This window comes from Vigna radiata, chromosome 8 (assembly GCF_000741045.1).
Source record: "Vigna radiata var. radiata cultivar VC1973A chromosome 8, Vradiata_ver6, whole genome shotgun sequence".
In the NCBI taxonomy this organism is placed as follows: Eukaryota; Viridiplantae; Streptophyta; class Magnoliopsida; order Fabales; family Fabaceae; genus Vigna; species Vigna radiata.
Genome location: NC_028358.1, coordinates 37,410,303 through 37,432,655, shown reverse-complemented (window position 1 = coordinate 37,432,655; position 22,353 = coordinate 37,410,303). Strand labels below are relative to the sequence as shown.

The window sequence follows — 22,353 nt, the reverse complement described above, 5'->3', positions numbered from 1 at the left end:
AGAACAAAATATGCTAGGCGTTGAAGTTCAGGATCTTCAAGTTGCAGTAAGGAAAGATGTTAAAACATGACTATGTACTCGAAAGCCAAGGTACCTATTGTCACATTTTGCATCTTATGACATTATCTAGTAATTACAAAAGCTTTCTTAGTCATCTAAATATCGTCACCATTCCAAAAATCGTGGATGAGGCATTGAGTAGTAAGGATAGGGAAAATGCTATGAAAGTTGAAATGGTTGCTCTAGAAAAGAATAATACTTGGGAGTTGGTGGATCTACCTTAAAGGAAAAGTCTTGTTGGATATATGTGGTATTCACTGCTAAGTGCAAGGAAGATGAGACATTAGAAAGGTGTAAGGCAAGGTTAGTAACTAAAGGATATACTCATACTTGAGATTACCTATCTTGAAACCTTTTCACCTATTAAGACCTGAAGATTGATTGGAAGAAGCCTATGAGACTATAACAAGTCAGGAATAAATATTGCTCATAGTCCAAGGGAACATGATGAACTAAGTATTTTGAAATAGATAGACACTTCACGAAAGAGAAATTAGATAATGGAACAATATGTGCACCATTATATCCTTGGAAAATAAGCTCGCAGATGTATTGACAAAAGGGTTAAGTGATGCTAAATTTTAGTCTATTATTGGAAAGTTGAGAATGAATGGCATCCACTCACCAACTTGTGGGGAGTATCAAAATCCTTTGTACTATGCTGTATATATTATTTCCTTGTGCTATATTAATTTACATACTTAGGAGGTTTAATTACAATTCATACTAAGGAGGATTAATGTACAAGATTATTGATCATGAATTAGGATTTTCCGGTATTAAGTTTTTCTGTATTCTATTTAAGAGCAATTGCTCTTCATTGAATATTATCAGAAACCACTTTCCGGACAGTAAGCCTTACTCTGTTCCTTTTGAGATTTTGATTCATGATTAGATAGCGACCTTCTTGACTAAGGGATTTTCTGCCAGTGATTCAATGTGTGTATTGCTTGTAGATGACAATAACAGTTGTGCAAGCTGTGGGAAATTTTCACTTGTTTGGTGTGGTACCCAAGTTTAGCCTGAACAAAATTACTGTGTCCTATGATAAGTCCTTGCATTGCAAAGGCAGAAGGAAGAGGGATTTTCGGATGTATTCAATTTATTTCTTCTGGCTTTTGACAAAACACAACAACCAATTTCTTGAAGTCTCTTTTCCCTTTTCCCACGTTTAAGCGGCTCCAAAAGAATGGAGAAGTAAAACAATCTGGCCCATGACATTTTCTCATTTCATGCTTCAAATAACCTTTCTAAGGTATTTCAAACCAATGGGCTCTGTCTTAAGAAATTGAATAACATTATATAACTGGCCTTTACTGTGCCTGCATTGTATTTTTCTCTGGCTAGTTGGCTCTTAGTCCTGTGAATCATATGGTGTCATAAATTCCTTCAACTCTTGTTTCACATTTTATGGCGTTATTATAGAAAATTTCCATGATGGTGTACTTCATTACATTTAAAGTTCTAATGCTTTAGGAGAAGATAATGTCTGCAATCAACATAAAAGTTCCCTTGGGCATTGTTGAAATCTTCCTTAATTGTGGCCTATTAGATTTGAGTGCTAGTGTCCTGGAAAAGGCTACCTATGAAGGGACTGGCCAAATAGGCTTGGTGAAAGCATTGTAGTATGCAGCCAACCGGATATGTACTCTTACGAGGTTGAAATCCCATTGACTAAAGATAAGATCTAAGTAATGCTTTTAAAACTTGTCTAATCCTCACTTTAGAAGTTGGTATTGTGGGATGGAGTTTAGCTGTGATCCTAATTGTAAGAGGCATCATGTAATGTAACACTGGTGTGATGCAAAAGAATAAGTTCATAATTGGTTTCAATCAGTGCAAGACATTTTAGTTTGGCTCTGGATATTTATCATTTAGATTCAGGGATGGATAATGTATTATATTCTATGAAGATTTATGTGTCAGGGTCATTGTTTTAACATTATATTCCCCCTCTGGTCCTCTGATATTTGTCTTCTTTGCATTTCCATCTCTTAAAATTTCTATTTTTCTTGAAATCCTTCTGATAGAGAAGCTTTGGAAGTAAAACCCCTGTTCATTTGCTTGACACTGTTAATTGCTCTTCTTTGGTCAATAGTGATTTGGACTTTGGACTTCTCTAAAAGGCCTTTTCCTGAAAATTCTCTTTTCTGTTTCTAACTTTATTCATAGTAAAGATGTCTTGACTGTAAACTTATAAACTATGAATCTAAATTATTTTGTTTTGAAGCTTATGTTGTTATGTACTTACGGTATTTATTCTGTACTGACTCGTGCTTACACTGTATACTTATTCTTGGTAATCTGAGTCTCATACTACATTTGAATGCAGTATTTGAGAGAAGACCTCTTGAGGATAGATGAATGTTGGATTGCTGCTCGTTTTGATTCACTACCTCATGTTGTTCACATTTTGACATCAAAAGACCGTGATGCTGCTGCCCAATTTTTGAAGGAGCAAAGTGATATCATTGAAGATGTTGTGGATGAAGTAGTACATTCCTACCATAGTGGCTTCAACAGAGCTATCCAAAACTATTCCCAGGTTTCTTTAGATTTTGTTTTCTGTGATCACTTCAAATATACATTGAACTATGGACAACTGGGTCATTTGTCATTGAAAGTCCCAGGCGTATGATTATATGTATGTATAGATCCTGCCACAGACTATAGTTTTTCTCTCAATATCAGGTTCATATCATTGTTATAATAGCTGCTGCTTTGTTCGATTTTCAAAGATTTGTCAGGTTCTTTGTTTCTCAAAAGTTTGTTATAAGACAAGAGAAAGAGCAAAATATATTTTTTAATTATCAATGTTACCTGATTTTTACATGGCGGTATTAGCTTCATTTCAAGCATTTTGCAGGTCATACTTTGTTGTTTTTAATTGGATTGCTTATGTTTACTGTTATTTTTAGAATATATTATATACCATTACATTTTTCTTTTTCCTGTCTAGTTTATGACCACTTAATCTGATTTTTTTATTGATTCTGTGTAATTACAATCTTAAGACACTTTCTTTTTGTGATTTGGAATGCAAGGTTAAAAAATGAGAAACAAGAAACAATCTTAACAAGGATTTCTTGTATCTTAAGAATTTAAAGTTGAGAAGGAGTTATAGATGTAAATAAAATGAAGGATATTTTATTAATACAAATAATTGAAACTTTTTTTTGTTCTTAAATTTTCTTTTTCATGAGCTTGAAACACTTTGAATGGTAACCGGATTTCTTCATCTGAATTAGAATTATAGCTGAATTATAACTAGTAGCCCATCATTCTGAATTTTTGTTTGATAAATATTTTTGTTTATCTCCAGATCTTGAAGCTCTTCAGTGAATCCACTGAAAGTATATCTGTCTTAAGAGTAGATTTGGCAGAGGCAAAGAAGCGCCTAAGTGCCCGCAATAAGCAATTGCATCAACTATGGTATCGATCAGTCACACTGCGACATATAATATCCTTGTTGGATCAAATTGAAGACATAGCTAAGGTCTATTCTTTATTGTAGACATTCTGATCCAATTGTGACTTTGGTCAGTTTATGAGATTAAGGGAATCCTATTCCATTGTTTAAACTTATGCTTGCTTGATCAGATTCTACATGCCCTGAGTTGGAGTTGTTTGAGCTACTTAGGCAGTTTAGGCTTTGAAATAAAGCATTTGCATTTTTGGTATATGTATAATATGTTCATTTAACTGCAAAATAATAACTTATTATTATATAGACCATCCTTTTTTTGTCGAAATTTTTTAGTGATTTTCAACTGTCAATGAACCACTTGACCTTAAAATTTAATTTTTTAAGTTGGAGAACAGTACTTGCTTGCTTTAACCATGACAAAAGAATCATGTGTAAGCAAATTGGTACTGAAACAGATAAAATAGAGGCCAATGCCTAACACTTATGTTACTAAAACATAGTATTATTCTGTGTTGAAATTTTAATTATTAGTCTGATGATAACAGAGGATTTTAGACATTTGTTCAACTGTGTACTGATATTGTATCAGATAAGTTCATGATCTGAAGAGTCAATAGTATCTGTTTAAAAAAGTATCCAATGACAGTAAATTATTTGTCATTTTCATTTGTAGATTTTAGTGTTTTCATTTGATAATAATTTCACGCATGCTTTCTTTTCAGTTGCTCTGTTTGAAATTATTGGTTTCATAGAGGGTTTTGATTCTGAAGCTCTAAGATGCAGGTTCCAGCTCGCATCGAGAAACACATTTCAGAGAAGCAATTTTATGCTGCTGTTCAATTGCATGTGCAATCAGTGTTGATGCTTGAGCGAGGTCTCCAAAATGTAAGATCTTAACTTACTACAATTATCTAGAGGACTGCTACAGTTCTATTTTTTTGAATCTTGTATTTGTATTTTTGTTAAAAGAAGATTTTTACGATTTAGAGCAAAGGGTATGTACTTAAAGCCAACAATAAATAATGATCCAGAGAGACTTAAGGCCTATTTGTTTTGGGATATTTTTTTAATTTATTGTTGTTACAAACGTGTCACCTATATTTTTTTTCTGATTTCAAATATAGGTACAAGAAATGATGAAACAGGAGATGAAAACAAATTTCTTAAACTGAGCAGGCCTTAATAAATACAAATCTATAACAAAGCCATCTCAACTCTCTGCATATAAGAAATTAATTTTCCCTTAAAACAAACATTACTGTGAGAAAAACACTAAAGCAATAATAATGATAATTACAAATACTAACATATGAAAGGGAATCAGAATAATGTTTTTGGGTAATTTGATTAGAAGTGCAGTTACTCCGAAATAGAATTCAAATGGTCTAGTGAAGGAATTACTAAACTACAGCATATACAGTTAATTCCTAAAATTAGGGGTTTATGAGATCTCTTAATTATAGTATTTGTTGTTTTGTTGGATATTAAATGCAGTACTGAAAGTTGTTGGTAGGATTTTAAATTAGTAGAAGCATGGTTATCAAACTCACGAGTTAACTCGAACAAGTTTACGTTCTTAGCATGGCTTCTGAGTCAACTCAAAACCAAGGTTATCAAATTCAAGAGTTTACGTAAACTCGTGAGAGTCGAATAAACTCGACTCATAAACTCAAATCGTAAACTCGTAAGAGTTTCTTCAGATGAAAAATAATTATATAATTAATATCTTAATTCAAATAAGTCTACAAAATTATAAAACTTTAAATAAAATTAAATTTATAGATATATTGTTCATAAAAATAAATATTGTAAAACATAAATACTAGGATTATTGTCAGTCATTAATTTTGATACATTTCATTAAATATATAATAAAAAAAAGAATTGTAGTAGTGCCATGGAGAGACAGAGGGGCACGAGAGATAATGACAATCAGGTCATGAAACCCTAAACCCCAAACAATCTCGTTTTCCTTAATTTTCCCCCCTTTCAAGCTCGTAGAATCGCTCCAAACTCACGATTCTACACAATCCTACCGATTTCATAATCGATTCTACCGAGTTTACGCAGAAAACGAGTTTACTTCCAAGTTAACTCAGAAGCCATGTCTAAGAACGTAAACTTGATTTTACGAGTTAACTCGAGAGTTTGATAACCATGTTCAAAACCAAACTCGTTTTTCAAGTGAACTCATTAGAATTGGATGTAGACTCAATTCACTCGGGCAAACTCGCAAGTTTGGAACGATTTGGCGAGTTTGATGAGGAAGAAAAAAACATTTAAACGAAAATGGTCATTTGGAGCGCATTTATGGAGAAAACTCTCTGGGATTAGGGTTTGAGTGTTTTCTAGTTCAACTCCTTCTTCATTCCTTCTTTTGAAGCACTCTCCATCGTGCATTTATCGGACCCTCTCTTGTCGTGGTGCTTATCATCGTAGTTGCTTGCTATCGTTTGGTCGGGTCGCATGTGGGAGCTTGCATTTGTGGGTGCTCGCATTCATGGGTGCTCATGTTTGCTGTCTGTGACCTTCCTATGCTGTCTTCCTTATGTGCATGTAAGGTTGTTGCTCGTAAGGTTGCTGCAGTGGTAACTTAGGGAGTAATGGAAGATGAAATTTGTAAGGAAGGGTTTCTTCTAGCTTTTGGGCCTCAAAATCTTTAGGCTCAGTTTGTATTATATTAAATTTTAAATATGATATGTAAACTTAATAAAATTTATTATAAAAAATAGTTAAGAAATATTTAAAAATACAATAAGATCAACTAATAATAATATTAATGACATTTCACTAAGAAATAAAAAATTTATAATCTCATATAACAATATATTATATTATTTATAAATATTTTAATACTTCTTTTTTTATCTAAAGTTAACTCTTACTAGTTTATTAGTCAAGTTTACAATTCAAGTTTACTGGATTCTCACGAATTTACGATCCGAGTTATTGGACTCACACAAGTTTACATACACACTCGAGTTTAACAACCTTGAGTAGAAGTTGTTTGAAGATTCTAGAGATCTCATGTAATTATTTCTTTAGAGTTCGAGTTCTCTCTATATATAGAAGTGGATGTACTGTTTTAAATCAATTGAATAAAAATCTTCTTTCTTTTATCTCAATTCTTTCTAGTTGGTATCAAAGCTCCCACCCAGTCTTGGGAGCCCTGCTTCCACATTTCTTCTTCATTGTCTTGGTTATAGTTCCATTTAGCTTGCTGAAATGCACCCATTTCCTTTAAATATTGGGATTGCCTGAAGTGCACCCAACTTGTAGTTCTTTTTGTTCTTGCATCCCATTTGCTGTCTATTGGAGCTGTTACCAGACCTTCATCGAACCTTCACTAGAGTCGTTGTTGGACTTTCATTGGACCTTCGTCAGAGTCTTGCGAGACCTTCGCTTGAGTCTTGTTGGGCCTTCTTCGGAGTCTCATCGGACCTTCGTCAAAACCATTGTCGGAGTTCTCCTCTGACCCTGGTTGGAGTTGTTGTCAGAGTTGTCACTAAGTTTTTTTTGTTGGAGCTTTTGCCATCATTAGAATTGTCTTCGCTGCCACATCTGGAGCATGACAGCTCCACTATGCAATGCTGAGCTTTAAACCTCAGAGATACATGCACTACATGCTGAAATTGAACGTTTGAAATCTTGGATGGAGTCGATCGGTAAGTCACTTTTTGGTACTTGCTCTCTAGCTATGACTGGTAAGAACTTCAATTCATCTTCTGATGTTTCTAAATCTGTATGTAAGAACTCTTGGGTTCTCGACTCTGGTGCCACAGACCATATGTCAAAATTGTTAACAAACCACTAGATAAAAAGGTAGTGGGATGCAAATGGGTTTCTAATGTAAAGTATAAATTTGATCGAACATTAGAACGTTACAAAGCAAGGTTAGTTGCTAAAGGATTTACTCAAACTTATGGTGTTGACTATGAGGAGACATTTGCTCCGGTGGCAAAGATGAATACAGTTAGAATCATTCTTTCATTGGCAACTTATTTTGGTTGGGAATTGCAACAATTTGATGAGAAAAATGCTTTCTTATGCGAACAATTACAAGAATAAGTCTATATGGAAATTCCCCCAGGTTTTAGGCCTTGATTGCAAGACCATTGGAGTTCCTATCAAAACTATAAAATTGGGAGTGATGAAGGTTGTTCTTCTGTGAATAAAGGCCAATATCAAAGACTTGTTGGGAAGCTCATTTACTTAGCTCACACCAGACTAGATATAGCCTATGTTATGAGTGTCGTTAGTCAGTTCATGCATGATCCAAAGGAGAGACATTTACAAGCAGTAAACAAAATCCTTCAATATTTGAAGACAAGTCCAGGAAGGGAATTATTTTTCAAGAGAAATGAAAAATTAAAAATGGAAGTGTATACTGATGCAGATTATGTAAGGTTTGTCATCGATAACAAATCCACCTTCTTGCATGTTCTTGGGTGGAAATTTTGTGACTTGGAGAAGTAAGAAGCAAATTGTCGTTGCAAGGTCTAGTGCAGAAACTGAATTTTGAGCCATGACACAAAGGGTGCGTGAATTATTATGGATGAGAATTATTCTAAATGATCTCAAGGTGGCATGTGAAGAACCCATGATCCTTTATTGTGATAATAAGTCAACTACTAGCATTGCTTACAATCCAATTTAGCATGATAGAACCAAACACATAGAGATAGACTGACACTTTATTAAAGGGAAATTGGATAGTGGCCTTATCACTACTTCCTACATTCCATGTGGATTTCAATTAGCATATTTGTTTACAAAAGGTCTTCCTACCGAGTGATTTCATGATCTCACATGCAAGCTGGGAATGATTGATATCGATTCACCAACTTGAGGAAAAGTGTTGTTAATTGGATATTAAATGCAATACTGATAGTTGTTGGTAGGATATTAAACTAGTAGAAGTTGTTAAAAGTTATTTGAAGATTCTAGAGATCTCATGTAATTATTACTTCAGAGTTGAGTTCTCTATATATAGAAGTGGATGTACTGTTTTGAATCAATTGAATAAAAATATTCTTTCTTTTATATTAATTTTTCTAGTGTATTTAATTATGTTCATGCAAGGAAGTATTCTATTCAGGTCTATCCTGCCAAAGGGCAAGGTTAAAAGCCTTTTAACAATTCCATTTGTTTAGTTTGTATTGAACTTTCCACCAAATGTAACTTATCTACAACTCATTTTTTTTTTCGTTTTTTCACATTATTCATATTTTCCAACTTATTTAACTGTCTTTGTGAACATTTCCATATGCTTTGTGTGTCATAATTATGATTTATGGGTGGCTTAGGTTGGAGCACTTCAAGATGTCCGTTCTGAGTTAACGAAGTTACGTGGAGTTCTCTTTTATAAGATTTTGGAGGATTTGAATGCCCATTTGTACAATAAGGGTGAATATAGGTATTTGCTTTACCCATCTAATGACTAGCTTTAAGAATCATATCTTTTGCATATGTCTTGACATGCTCTTCTCATGTAGACTCCAGAGCTCTATTTTCTCTTTAGCTACTTTCTCCTATATGTTGTTTGCGTGTTTTGGTTGAAACTTTTGGATGTCCAGAATGCTCAAGTACAACGAAAATTTTCACTGACCGAATAGTTTGAAATACATATTCTTAAGTTTTAAGATATGTGATTTATTTATTTTGTTAAGTTAAATGTATTTGAAATGCTATTTGTTCAGTGTTGCTGGCTCAACCTTGTTAGAGAATGATGACGAAGTACCAACCACCACTGCTGCTGCCCTTGCTGCACATAATTCACAATCACTGTCTCGAAGAACAAGATCATTCAAAGGTGACAGTCGGAATAGTCTCCAGACTGATGGATCCTGTAGGACAGGATCAATGGCAGGAGGGTAATTGAATTTATCAGTATTTGTGCTATTTTTCTACTTATTCTGTACTACATAAATCATGTTACTGATTTCCTATTGGTGCATTATGTTTTTTTATTACTGTACCTTTCGCTGTTGATGGTACAAAGATGAATTTTATGACGTTCCTGTCACTTTGTTGTATTTTGTGTGCAGTACATGATGAGAGTTATTGGTAATGTTATTTTGGTAGGTTATACTATTCCATGCTATCTATGAGAGTGTGATTTGGTACATTATCACTTCTTTTCCTCTCGTAATCTGAGGTTGATGTAATTTTCTATTTTCTTAATGTGTACTTTGAATTGAGTTGTCTTCACTAATATTAATTATAGCATATAATATTAGTTTAGGAAGATATTCTGGCAATTGTGTATGTTTCTATGTATTTTGGGATTGACGTTACTGAATACATCAAATGTATTTCAGTTCCTTCGATGGCCATGATGAGACATATTCAAATGAGGAAGGTACCTTAGATGGGAATATGACAGGAACGAGAACTAATGGAAGTGATGTACCAAAGGATTCCAATAATGCTCTTCGTCAAATGCCAACATGGCTCTCAAATTCGACACCTGATGAATTTCTTGTATGAGTGACGTAATTGTATTGAATTCACAAATGATTCTTGAAAATGAACTGATGTTTTGAGCTTCTTGTGCATAGGAAACAATTAGAAAGAGTGATGCTCCACTTCATGTGAAGTATCTTCAGACCATGGTTGAGTGCCTTTGCATGCTTGGCAAAGTTGCAGCTGCTGGAGCTATTATATGGTTTGTTATCTTGGCACTTTATTATTCTCATTTCAGAACACTCTTATCCCAAGGCATTTCCTACTTTGGTGTTTATTTTTTGTAACTGAATTTCATTATTACAATTTTAAAGATTTTGAAATGCTTTTTTAAATTAAGTTCCTTTTCAAACTAACTTGCACACTTGTATTGATAACATGATCTATTCTCTCCATCTGAATTTATATCTCATGTGATCAATCATCAAAAACCTTTTCTGCAATTTTATTTCCCAGTTATACTATTTAAAAACCAGTAATCCATTGCTATATTTTTTAAAGCTTTATTGTAATATCAATTTTCTTTTTATCCCTATTATTCTAATATCATACGTTATAGATGCTGGTACCCTCCTAATTCAAAGAAAATTATGTGAATTTTTCAGCTGTCAGTCGTTTATATTTTCTTAAATAGCAGTGAATCTAAAATTCTAAGTTTCTAAAGTTATCCTTTGCTTTTGGTGAATAACTATTTTACATTATGCTCAACGTAAATGGTAATGTCCAGTTCTAGTGTTTGCAAGTCTAAGAATGCTGCCACTAAATGAAGATACATGTTTGATATTGTGCAATAGTCTGCAGATGTACACAAGGATGTTTTGTGGGGTTTCTTTCCTTTGTGTATGTATTCTAAGCTAGTTCTAGTGGTTTGTTTTGGTACAAACCTGAAATTCAAATGCAAATCACCTTTTTGGCAAAAAAGAACTACATACTGGTGATCTAATTATTATTATTATGTCTTTGAGTGTGTGCAACTGTGTACCGATCACCTTATTTTATTATTACCCTTTTTGCTATATTTGCTTAGTTGGTGTATATGTGCTTATTTTATTCTGTACCAGCCAAAGGTTGCGGCCAACAATTCACGAGATAATTACATCAAAGATTAAAGCTCATGCAGAGTTTCTGAATTCATCAAGGTCTAGCATTGGTCATGGTTCCCACACTGGAACAGGTAATCTGCACTTCATAAAAGGTCAACTGGAAAGTTTTCAGCTGCCAAAACAGAAGCCTAAGAATGGAATATCTAGCAGTGGGACTCTGTTGGCTGTGAGCCCCGTCTCGCCTCTTATGGCTCCTGGTGGGAAAGCACAAGTTACTGCTAAGGAGCTTCTTGATTCAATTTTGGATTCTGTTGTCCGATTATTTGGTGAGACTCGATAATTTTACATACTATTTTCCTTTCTATGTTGATTATACATTATTAAAATTTTAATTTTTCAATCTCATGTTTCACTCTTTAGAGAATCATGTCATTGTCGGGGAGCTTTTAGAAGCAAAAGCCAGTCAGCATGCTGACATAAACACGCCAAAATCAGTGCCAGTGGATATAAGTTGGAACCCTGATTCTGAAGCATCTCAAGCCACTGGAGGTTACAGCATTGGTTTTTCCCTGACGGTGTTACAGGTAGTCTATGTGAGGACAATATAGTTGCAAGATATTTGATAATAGAATTTAAAATTTAAAATAAATATACAATTTAGTATGACTAGACATGGTTGTTGCCTTGGTCTAAGTTACAGACCCTACTCAACGTATAATATGTAGGATATAATGGTTATTGGATGGTCAATTGAAATTTAAGTTCATTTATAAATTCTCTCTAAATAAATCAGAAATTGTCAGTGACCGATTTTCTTTAAAAGATTATGCTGATAAGTAATAGCAGATGAATGATTTTCTTTTTAAAATACCCCCTTTTCGCAAGAGCCTTTGTGCTTAAAGTATGGACAATGCACAAGGCACACTCGGGAGCTTACCTTGAATCTAATTAGAACTGCAAGGATTGAATTGTTGACTACTTGGTTGTTGAGGCTTGGTCACTTTGCATCCACTTCAGTAACCAACTTTGTTAATACTTAATGCTTAGGGCCTATTTAGATTGGGAAAATGTTTTCTATTTTCCCTAATAATTATGAAAATATCCCCTTGTGTAGTAATTGCTGTTTTCACCATTTCCTGTCCACTATCTTTGAAATAGGAAACAAAGTAAAACAAAAGTGACATTTTTGTCATTAATAATGGAAATAAAATAAAATTTAATCCATTTTCTCAAAATAAACGGGCCCTTAGCGTTTTAGGTAAAGGCTTAATATGAATGGTTTTATGTCTAACAAATTCATAGGTGGACTGATATGTTAGTTGGGGAGTGTCAACTGTTAAGACACTAAGAAAATATTATGCATCCGGGTGGTTTTCGGTGTACACACACATATAGTCATACAGTGTTCCCTTTTAACTCCTCATGCTATTAGATTAGTATTAAAGCATGAATTTTTTTATGGCTGCAATGTGGCTCCTATAGATTGTGTTGTGCTATCATGTTATTCTTGATCATTTGACCAAAACGCATTAAGTTTCTGCTTCATCGGTTAATGGCAAAGGGTGACCTAATTTATATGAAAACAATAAGATATGTGATGTGGATAATTCGTATCATTTGTTGGTTTGTTCCATCTCATCATTTTGTGACAGAGACATGAAAGGTTTCTGTTTAAGTTCATGGCAAAGGGGGCCTAAGTAATGAGACTGACAGGACCTACATTATCTTATTTTTTATTTATAATTTCCTCTTATATTCCTTCACTCATGTTTTTATAGAGTGAATGCCAACAACTTATATGTGAAATGCTACGGGCCACTCCTGAAGCTGCATCTGCTGATGCTGCTGTTCAAACAGCTAGGCTTGCAAGCAAAGTCCCTTCCAAAGATAAAAGGCAAGTGAATTGAATTTATATTGTCCTTTAATATAACATTTAACAGAAATCTTTGCTCAATTCAAATTTGTTATTTATTTTGAATTATTTTTTAGGGTCATTTGAGTGGATGAGCCCTAGTGCAGTGGTATGTTTGCAGCCTTGTGACTTGGGGGTCACAGGTTTTAAATCCTGGAAACAACCTCTTTGCTTGTGGGAATAGGGCGGCAAACATTTACCTTCCTCCCCCGAACTCATCATTAGGGAACCTTTACCAGCTGGCTTCTGTTTTTTATTTTATACAGGTCCTTTTGCCACATAAGTTCCCAGAACCTTAGAATAAAAAAGTTGAGAAAAATCTACCAATATGGCATAAGAACTAAAAGGATAATAAATAAAACTACAAGCAAACTTTCAGTGCAGAAAACTATTTTTGGGATCCTCTATTAATCTTCTAATTAAGGAGCACATGGTTTGGAACTCAAATAAGTTATTTCTTGTCTCATAATAGTTCATTTTGTGCCTTTCCCTTTAAAACACACACACACACACACATATTTTAAGCAATTCTGCGAAGAGAAAAAGTTTACCGCAGAACAGTAACCAAACATTCTATAAAACTTCTCCTAGAAATTGATTTTCAAGTTACTAAAGTTCCCCACGAGAATAAAACTTCATCAGATATTAACATATTATTCCTGAGATAAATAAGCACATGCATTTTATAAAATTTCCTAGGAATCCTATTCTTGGGGCAATAAAGTGTTTTTGTTTGAATTTAAATGAAAGATTCCATGTACAAAACAAACTTCACCTTGATCAAATTGGTATGCTGTACTTATTAATTATCGTTTCTTATTGATTACAGGGATGGATCAGAAGATGGTCTTACCTTTGCATTTCGCTTTACTGATGCTACAATATCCATTCCTAACCAGGGTATGATAAATTTCAAGTTTAGCAGAAAATAATTTTATTTAGTCTCATTACATACATATGGAATATGTACATACATTAATTGGATAAATTTTGAAATGAGCACTGCCTATTATAGGAAACAAATCCCTAAAATTTAGCATCAGTGAGCAGTGGGTTCACCAGGCAGGCAAGGATTGACCCTAACTTTGATATCATGTTGAAATAAAGGAGAAAAAGGAATAGGACGAATCCTCTTATATGTATGGAGCACATAGGGCTATGCACTTATAAATAGAAAAATACAAAGAGATGGGCCTAAGCTCATTACATCAAATGAGTGCTGCCTACTATAGGAAACAAATCCCTAAAATTTAGCACCAGTCAACAGTGGGTTCACCAAGCAGGCGAGGGTTGACCATAACTTTGATACCATTTTGAAATAAAGGAAAAAAAGAAATAGGATGAATCCTCTTATATGTATGGAGCACATAGGGTTGTGCATTTATAAATAGAAAAATACAAAGAGATGGGCCTAAGCTCATTTCATCTAAAGCTCATTACATCAAATGAGCACTGCCTATTATAGGAAACAAATCCCTAAAATTTAGCACCAGTGAACAGTGGGTTCACCAGGCAGGCGAGGATTGATCCTAACTTTGATACCATATTGAAACAAAGGAGAAAAAGGAATAGGATGAATCCTCTTATATGTATGGAGCACATAGGGTTATCCATTTATAAATAGGAAAATAAAAAGAGATGGGCCTAAGATCATTACATCTAGCAACTTTAATAACAAAAGTATAGTAAACTGAATGGGGAATATCTAACAATATGCTAGTAATAAAATCAAGATATAACCAATATATAGAAGTAAAAATAATAAGACTCAATCTAAAACTTCATCAAATATCTCAACACTCCACCTCAGACTAGTGAATGAGTTTTCTCTATTTACATATTATTCTCTCAAAGTTACGGTTGTTTAACCCCTTGGTAAGTATGTCAGTAAGTTGTCCTTGAGTAGACACATGGGATTCAAATCAAGCCACTGCCAAGCTTTTCTCTGATAAAATGTTTGTCCACTTCAATGTATTTAGTTCTATAATGTTATATAGGATTGTGAGTTATGCTGATTGGAGATTTATTGTCACAATATAACCTCATAGGTACTTTATTTTTAAGTCTTCCAATATAATCTTCAACCATTACAATTCACATATTCCTTGAGCCATTGCTTGAAATTCTGCTCGACACTAGATCTAGCTACCACATTTTGTTTTTCAATCTTCCAAGTTACTAGATTTCCAGCATGGAAGGTGTGTTGACCTCCAATCTATATTTGAACTTGCATAATCAACATTAGTATATGCCTCAAGACTAGCATTCTTGCTTCTTTTAAGCAAAATTTCTCTTCTTGGTGTCCCTTTTAAACTGAACAATTCTGAGAGCTATTTGTAAATGTGTTTTCTTTGGTTGATGCATAAATTGAATAGTTAGACTCACAGCAAAAGCAATATTTGATCTATTGTGAGATAGATAAATAAGTCACTGCCTATTCTAGGCAACAAATCCCTAAGATTATGGGATTGATGTTCTTGTAATAAAATCAAGATACATCCAATATACAAAATTTAAAACAATAGGAATCAAATCTAAAACTTCCTAAAATATCTCAACAATAAATTTTATGGAAGAAGTAAAATGAATTTTCAAATTGTAACATAGGTGTTGAGAAAAACCCAAATCCCACATTACCTAAACCACTCTATAATAAAATATCTGGGCGTATCGCATATCTATTAAAAGGGTTACTCATATGCACGTACCAAGCCCAATAGTGTTGGACTTGAGAGGTATATTGAGAAAAACCCAAGTTTCACATAGACTAAAGGTAGTGTCAAAAATTACAATATATAGTTGGCAGTGATGGGTAATCTTCTCCTAATAAGTCAATTTTTTAGGTTTGAGTTAGTTTTAAATCACTTTTTAATTGGATGAAAGAATCATGGTGATGTAGGTTCGGAGTTGTTAAGATATGCTATACAATTTTGATGCAACTTAATTTGCACTAACAATGCAAACTACTGATGTGCGCTTATATGAATGTACTAAAGAAGGCTCTCCTTGATGGGATTTTCCAATTTAGTTAGATTAACTTACAATATTTATGGGATTGAGCTTTGGAAAGATACATGTATTGTCCAAATAAGTCATACTTTAGAATTAAGATTCAGGGATGTGGAAAACACCTTGGTCTCTATATCCTTCTTCTGAATGATGGAGATGACTTTGTTTGAGTCTGAGGACAAATTTTGTACAAATGACTTGATTTCTAACTTTGTGCTGGTCATTATTAACATAAAAAGAATAGATCTGGTTTGACTGTCTTTCAGTGGCAGCTTATTGCTACATCAACTGGATGAACATGTTATTAATTGGTATTGGGTAAAACCTAAAATGATGCACCTTGAATGTTTAAAATATCAGAACACACTGGTAACTCTGATATATTTATCATTTGAGTTATGGTTTATGCCTCATCTTTGGAGTATCAATATCTTTTTCTGCATTATTTTTACACATTATTAGTTATATAATAACATTAAATATTCAGGACAAGTGTTTCTTGTTTGCTGAGAGATTGGGTAGCCTTGCTGCCTTTTTAGTTTCTCATTTTTGTGTTTACATTTTTTTCCAGAGGATGTCTTTTCCTCACAATGTATTTTTCTGCATAAAAATTCTATTTCTAAATAGAGAAAGAGGCTCTTGGGAGTTTTATGTGGTTTATTTGATGGCAAAGAAAAAATTGCAATGTTAAAGAAATTGGAATTCGTAAGTTTTTGAGCAGGTAATTTGTGTTTGTCAGAATACTCAGAATGTTTCACAGTTATGTTTTCTATGTTCCTTTGTAATTGTTTAACATTTGTGATAGTTAAAGCTACTGTCAAATAAACGTGATATATTATAGTATGAATCTTACTACTATCTTGATCCTGGATAAGCAAATTATTAATGTTTAAGAGCAAGTAATTTTTGATAGAACATAAACAAGTAATTGTTGATATTTAGGTAACATTTACTTCCTGGCCATTTGTGTGTCTAGTGTCTACAATTCTATATGGTTGTTCTTCAGCTTGTGAAGATTCTCCATTCCTATAGTATGCATTTCTGACCTGGTACATGTGTCATTTGCATGGTTATCAAAATCCTCAACACGAGTTTACGTTCTCACACTCCTAAACCGATTTAATTCGTAGATAGAATCGTTTTTTGATAGGCTCGTGTAAACTTGAACAAACTTGGTTAAACTCGGGTGAAATTGCAAGTTTAGAGGCAATTAAGCAAGCTCAATTGGACATTAGAAATTAGCTAGAAATGCCACGGACTTTGTTTGTTTCTAGGTCAATATATATGCAAAACGCATCTAAGGAATGATTTCATGGTTCATTGGCTTTCTCGTGCAACAATCTGACTGCTCTGGATGTTGATGTTGATTCGCCTATTGCACCAACAAGAAAACACCTTGCTTTTGTTTTTGATTCTCCTCCACGCTTTGCCATATCTCACTATTTTTAGTTTTCTCTCCACCTCAGTTTTAGGGTCGGTGCTACAACATATTAGGGTTTTAACTTTTTTAGTTTTAATCACCTCTTATTACTTTGGACCATTGGACCTCCCTTTTAATATGCTGAACTTTTGGGCCAACATTTAAGTTCCACAACTTTTTTTTATGTGAAGTATAAACTATAATCAATTAAAATTATGATAAAAGATTAATAATTTTAGACAAAAATGTATTTAAAAATATATAATATGATAAACTAATAATTATAACACTGTAAAAAATAAAAAAATTATTTATAACATTATAAATATTAAATTATTGTTATTTATAAATATTTTAAAATATTTTATATTAATCAAACTCTTACCGGTTTACTATTCAGAGTTTAACTTTAATTTGTAAACCATCCATGGAAGTTTCTTGTAATGTCATTGATTTTACTAGTAATTATTTTTATTCCAACTTGCAGTTTTTATTCTAGTGACAAGTCATTGTCTCTAAAACACAAGTTTGTCATATGATATATACTCATGTTTTTCTTTATCATTTACTTGTTTTTTAAGCTGCTCATCTCTTCTTTTTTTCAACATTTGTGGCTGGTTGCAATAACATTCAGGAGTTGATCTTGTACGCCAAGGTTGGAATAGGAAGGGTCCCAATGTCCAAGAAGGTTATGGTTCAGCAGCAGTTTTGCCTGAGGAAGGCATTTATCTAGCCGCATCCATATACCGACCTGTGCTTCAGGTGTTACATATTTAATTTTCTACAGTCATGTAAAGTTTTGATCACATTCCTTAGAATGTTTGTTCCTAACTGGGTTATTGACTTTGTTGTGCAGTTCACAGATAAAATTGCTTCAATGCTGCCAACAAAGTATTCCCAACTTGGGTGAGCTAAAAAATGTTGTAGTCAATGAAAGATATGATTTTATTTGATTTCATCAAATAGGGAAATTCTTAGGAAATATTTCTCCTTATTAATTGTTGATTTTATTCCTTTTTACTATCTCTTCATAATAAATAAATAAGAATACTCTTGTATGTACACAACACACAATTACAAAAAGTCCTGTCTATGGTATAGAGCATTATCTCATTGACCTATGTTGCCACGAATTAATTTTTAGGCCATGACTAGACGCACTGACTCTAACTTTGTTACTCTTAACATTTTCTCTTGGGTGAACAATACCCACTTCAACATTTTTTGCTCGCCAAGCAGCCACTGCGTTCTTCGAGCATATTTTCCTCTCTAGTAGCTGTCATGTCCTCTGAGAACTTTTCTCCACAACAATCAATGTGCCATCCGAGTATTTTTCCTCCCCAAGAGCCATTGCACTGTCAGAGCACTTCTACTCTCCAACAGCTGCTGCACTCTTGGAGCATTTTTTCTCTCCAACAGCCACTACACACTCAGTTTTCTGAACATTTTTCCTTTTCGGCAACCATGCCCTCTGAACATTTTTGCACTCAAACATCTGCCGACCCTCTGAGCATTTTTTCTCTCCAATAGCCACCACACCTTCAAAGCATTTATTGTCTTCAGAAGTCATTACACCTTCTGAACATCTCCTACTGTCGTGCCCTCCTAGCAGTTTTTCTCTTCAGTAACAGCCATATCCTACCAAGCATCTTTTGTTCTTCAACAACAGTAGACTCTGAGCTTTTTAGCTCTTCGACAGTTGATGTTTCATTATATGCACCATTTGTTATGCCTGTAAACATAATATTGTCCATTAAAGTAAGCTGCTGCTCAAAGAGGAGTTGAATTCATTACTTTAAATCATTTTCCTTCCTATTCTTGAATTGTTATAAACATAAATGTATTGGTCAAATATGTATTGAGGACATTGTTGGCCATCTTTTTTTCTCTTTCTTCCCTTACCCTATATGATTCTGATAGAAATTTTTAGAGGTACAGGCATACAGAATGTCCATTATAATTGATTTCCAGAATCTCCTACAGTTTGAAAGTTAGGCCGCAAGTATGGAACTCTGCAGACTTGGTTATAGAAGCTCTAATACTGTTAAAAGTAATAGTTTATGTAGCATGCTCTGAATAATGTGAGATTGGATTCATTTGGCGTGTGTAAAACCCAAATCTCTGGGACCTTTTTATTTTTTGTATGACTCAGGCTAAATACTAATGTAACTCTATTAATACAAGCCTACCTAACTAATCCAATAATAGAATTTTAACCCTAATCATCCAATAGCTTCTAACCCTAGTCAAAGTAAGGAAATAGAATGAAATTGGAAGCTACTCCTCCGATTGCTTCTCAATTAGTTTGCTGTTAAATTTTGCATCTTGTTTTAGCGTACCATGCTTAATGTATCTTTACTGTATATTCTCTATTTGATTTTGAATGACAATAATGCTTCTTTTCAAGCTCAAATTTTGTTGCTATATAACTTATTAATGTTAACTGGTGGTGCTGTCCACTTTGTGAATTACAGAAATGATGGTTTGCTGGCTTTTGTGGAGAACTTTCTGAAGGACCACTTTTTACCAACTATGTTTGTGGACTACCGAAAAGGCGTACAGCAAGCCATATCAAGCAAGTCTTTATACTATTCTGACTGTTGATTTTGTATCCGTTATTGAGCACTATGCTTGGCTCCTAATTTTGTCTACTGTGCTTCTTAGTTATTTTTTTGAAAATCTAAATCGTAGTGTCAATTTGTAGTTTGCTTTGCCTGATATGCTGTCACACTTTATTTGGTTTATAGACATGTTATTAGAAATTAAAATAAATCAGGCATTAGAAAATAATTCTTATTTTATGATAAAAAATATGGAATGGGCGTATGGCAGAGAGATTAGTATATGCCCTCAGATTTCTCCACCATAAGTTTGTATTAAGATTTGATCTCTACATCTAAACATAGGTCCAGCTGCATTTCGTCCAAGGGCACATGTGGCTACTGCTTACACTCCTTCAATTGAAAAGGGTCGCCCTGTGTTACAAGGATTATTGACTATAGATCACTTGACAAAGGAGGTAAATTTTAACTTGGATAGTAATCATACAAAAATGTGATGTTTTATTCTTCTATATTAGCTGAGGAGATGATATGATACCTAGTCTTGTAGTTTCTGAGTTAGGACATTATTTCATTATGCATGATGATTTGTTTTTCAACTGATGATTATAGAAAATGGATGCGTTCCCTGACTTTTTCATCTAATTTATTGTAGGTGCTTGGCTGGGCACAAGCAATGCCCAAGTTTGCTAATGATCTAGTGAAGTATGTGCAAACTTTTCTGGAGAGGACTTACGAAAGATGTAGGACTGCATACATGGAGGTATTTTTTTTTTTTCTCTCTTTTTGGATAAAAAAACCTTGAATGGAATTGCCCAAATATGAAGGATATTTGATCTGCTTAAGGAATATAAACAAAAACAGAGAATACAGTCACAAATAGAAGCATTATTAGAAATATACGAAAAAATAAACCCTAGCTCTAAATACCAAGTTGAATATAGTGAAAATTGAGCTAGTCTCCTTGGTGTGTAAAATACACATAGGATAATTTATTTATAATGAAAAATAATATACGAAAATATAGTAAGTACACATAAATATGGTAAATGTAAGATATTGTTAGATATTGTGACTAACAATATCTAACAATGTGGAAGGTCATAGTCCATGGATTATTGATTTAGATGCCTGAGACTATATCTCTGGTAACAATTCATCATTTTCCTCCATTTCTTATCAAAAAGTTCATCATCTTGTTATTGTTGCCATCCAATGGATTCAAAGTTACATCTCAAGGGATTGAACTATCAAAAACTATTGTGAACCAAAATGTAGTTTGCCTAAATTGAATTGAACTGAAAATTTTTTCAAACAAACTAAACAGAACTATTTTTTGTTATAGAAAATTAAACTACACTGAAGTTTTGGTCATGGCCGACTCGACCAAATTTTGGTTGTGATTGATTCAATCGAATTCAGCCAAATTTCGACCGTGGTCGACTTGGCCAAATATTGGTCAAGGTCGACTCATCTGAATTCGGCCAAATTTTGATCGCGGTCGACTTGGCCAATTTCGATCAATGTCAACTTGGTCAAATTCAGTTGGGATTGAATGAGTCGAATTTGGCCAAATTTTGGCGAAAGTCGACTTAGCCAAATTTGGTCGAGGCCTACTTGGTCAAATTCAGACATATTATTTTCATGATTGATTTGATCAAATTTAGTCGTATTTGACCAAAGTTTGATAATGACCAACGTTGTCAAATTCAACCAAATTTCGCTTGTGGCCGAATTCAGCCAAATTTTGATCGTGGCCCAACCTAGTTTGTCTTGATCTTCGACCTGGCTTGGTTTGTCTTGACCTATGGCTTGGGTCAACCCGTCACGACTTTCGGCTCAGTTTGGCCAATCTCGACCTTTGGCTTGGGCTGACCTGTCTTGACTTTTAGTCCATGTGTCTATGTGCTACCATGTGTTTCATCAACAAAATAGTTTTAAGTTAATGAACAATTAATTGAATTGCACCTTTTGAGGTTCATATCTTTAAAACTGAACTATAAAATGGTTAAGTTCAATTTTATTGTAAATAGTTCGGTATTTTTAGTATAATATGGTACAAGTATAATATGGTACAATTATTTGACAGTTCAGTTTGTTTAAGTTTTCCCACCCATAGCGATTTCTCCTTTCCCTTTGACCCAAGGGATAGCCAACGGATCATACTAATTGTTACATGAGGAATTGTCTGTTGGGACCCCCAAAATTTTCTAAAATTCAATAAACATCCCTACTCCTTTTGCTATGTTGAATTTAGTTTAAACATTTTGATTAGTTTGGGCCTCGCTCAAACTTAAAAGCCAGATCATGAGACCTCAATCCCTAGACTGGTTTTATTTTTTATTGTGCTGGGAAAGCTGAAGACAAGTAAATTACACAGGAAAAACTGCGGAGCTAGGCACATATTTGGACTGTTGAGGGTAACCTAATATCATCTAGGATAGGCTGCTAACGTC

The 22,353-nt window shown here is 33.8% G+C and overlaps 1 protein-coding gene across 1 annotated transcript in view; it reads left to right on the top strand.

Moving 5' to 3' along the window:
• Window positions 1-22,353, top strand: part of LOC106771767 (exocyst complex component SEC8) — a 40,650-nt gene that overhangs the window by 12,352 nt on the left and 5,945 nt on the right. Inside the window, exons 3-18 of the mRNA XM_014657761.2 lie at window positions 2,393-2,605; window positions 3,383-3,556; window positions 4,271-4,372; window positions 8,794-8,903; window positions 9,187-9,360; window positions 9,808-9,970; window positions 10,048-10,154; window positions 11,014-11,321; window positions 11,416-11,579; window positions 12,774-12,889; window positions 13,737-13,807; window positions 17,971-18,098; window positions 18,193-18,242; window positions 19,811-19,911; window positions 20,243-20,355; window positions 20,553-20,660. Coding sequence (XP_014513247.1) covers window positions 2,393-2,605; window positions 3,383-3,556; window positions 4,271-4,372; window positions 8,794-8,903; window positions 9,187-9,360; window positions 9,808-9,970; window positions 10,048-10,154; window positions 11,014-11,321; window positions 11,416-11,579; window positions 12,774-12,889; window positions 13,737-13,807; window positions 17,971-18,098; window positions 18,193-18,242; window positions 19,811-19,911; window positions 20,243-20,355; window positions 20,553-20,660 — 2,202 coding nt within the window. The remainder of the gene's footprint in view (window positions 1-2,392; window positions 2,606-3,382; window positions 3,557-4,270; window positions 4,373-8,793; window positions 8,904-9,186; window positions 9,361-9,807; window positions 9,971-10,047; window positions 10,155-11,013; window positions 11,322-11,415; window positions 11,580-12,773; window positions 12,890-13,736; window positions 13,808-17,970; window positions 18,099-18,192; window positions 18,243-19,810; window positions 19,912-20,242; window positions 20,356-20,552; window positions 20,661-22,353) is intronic.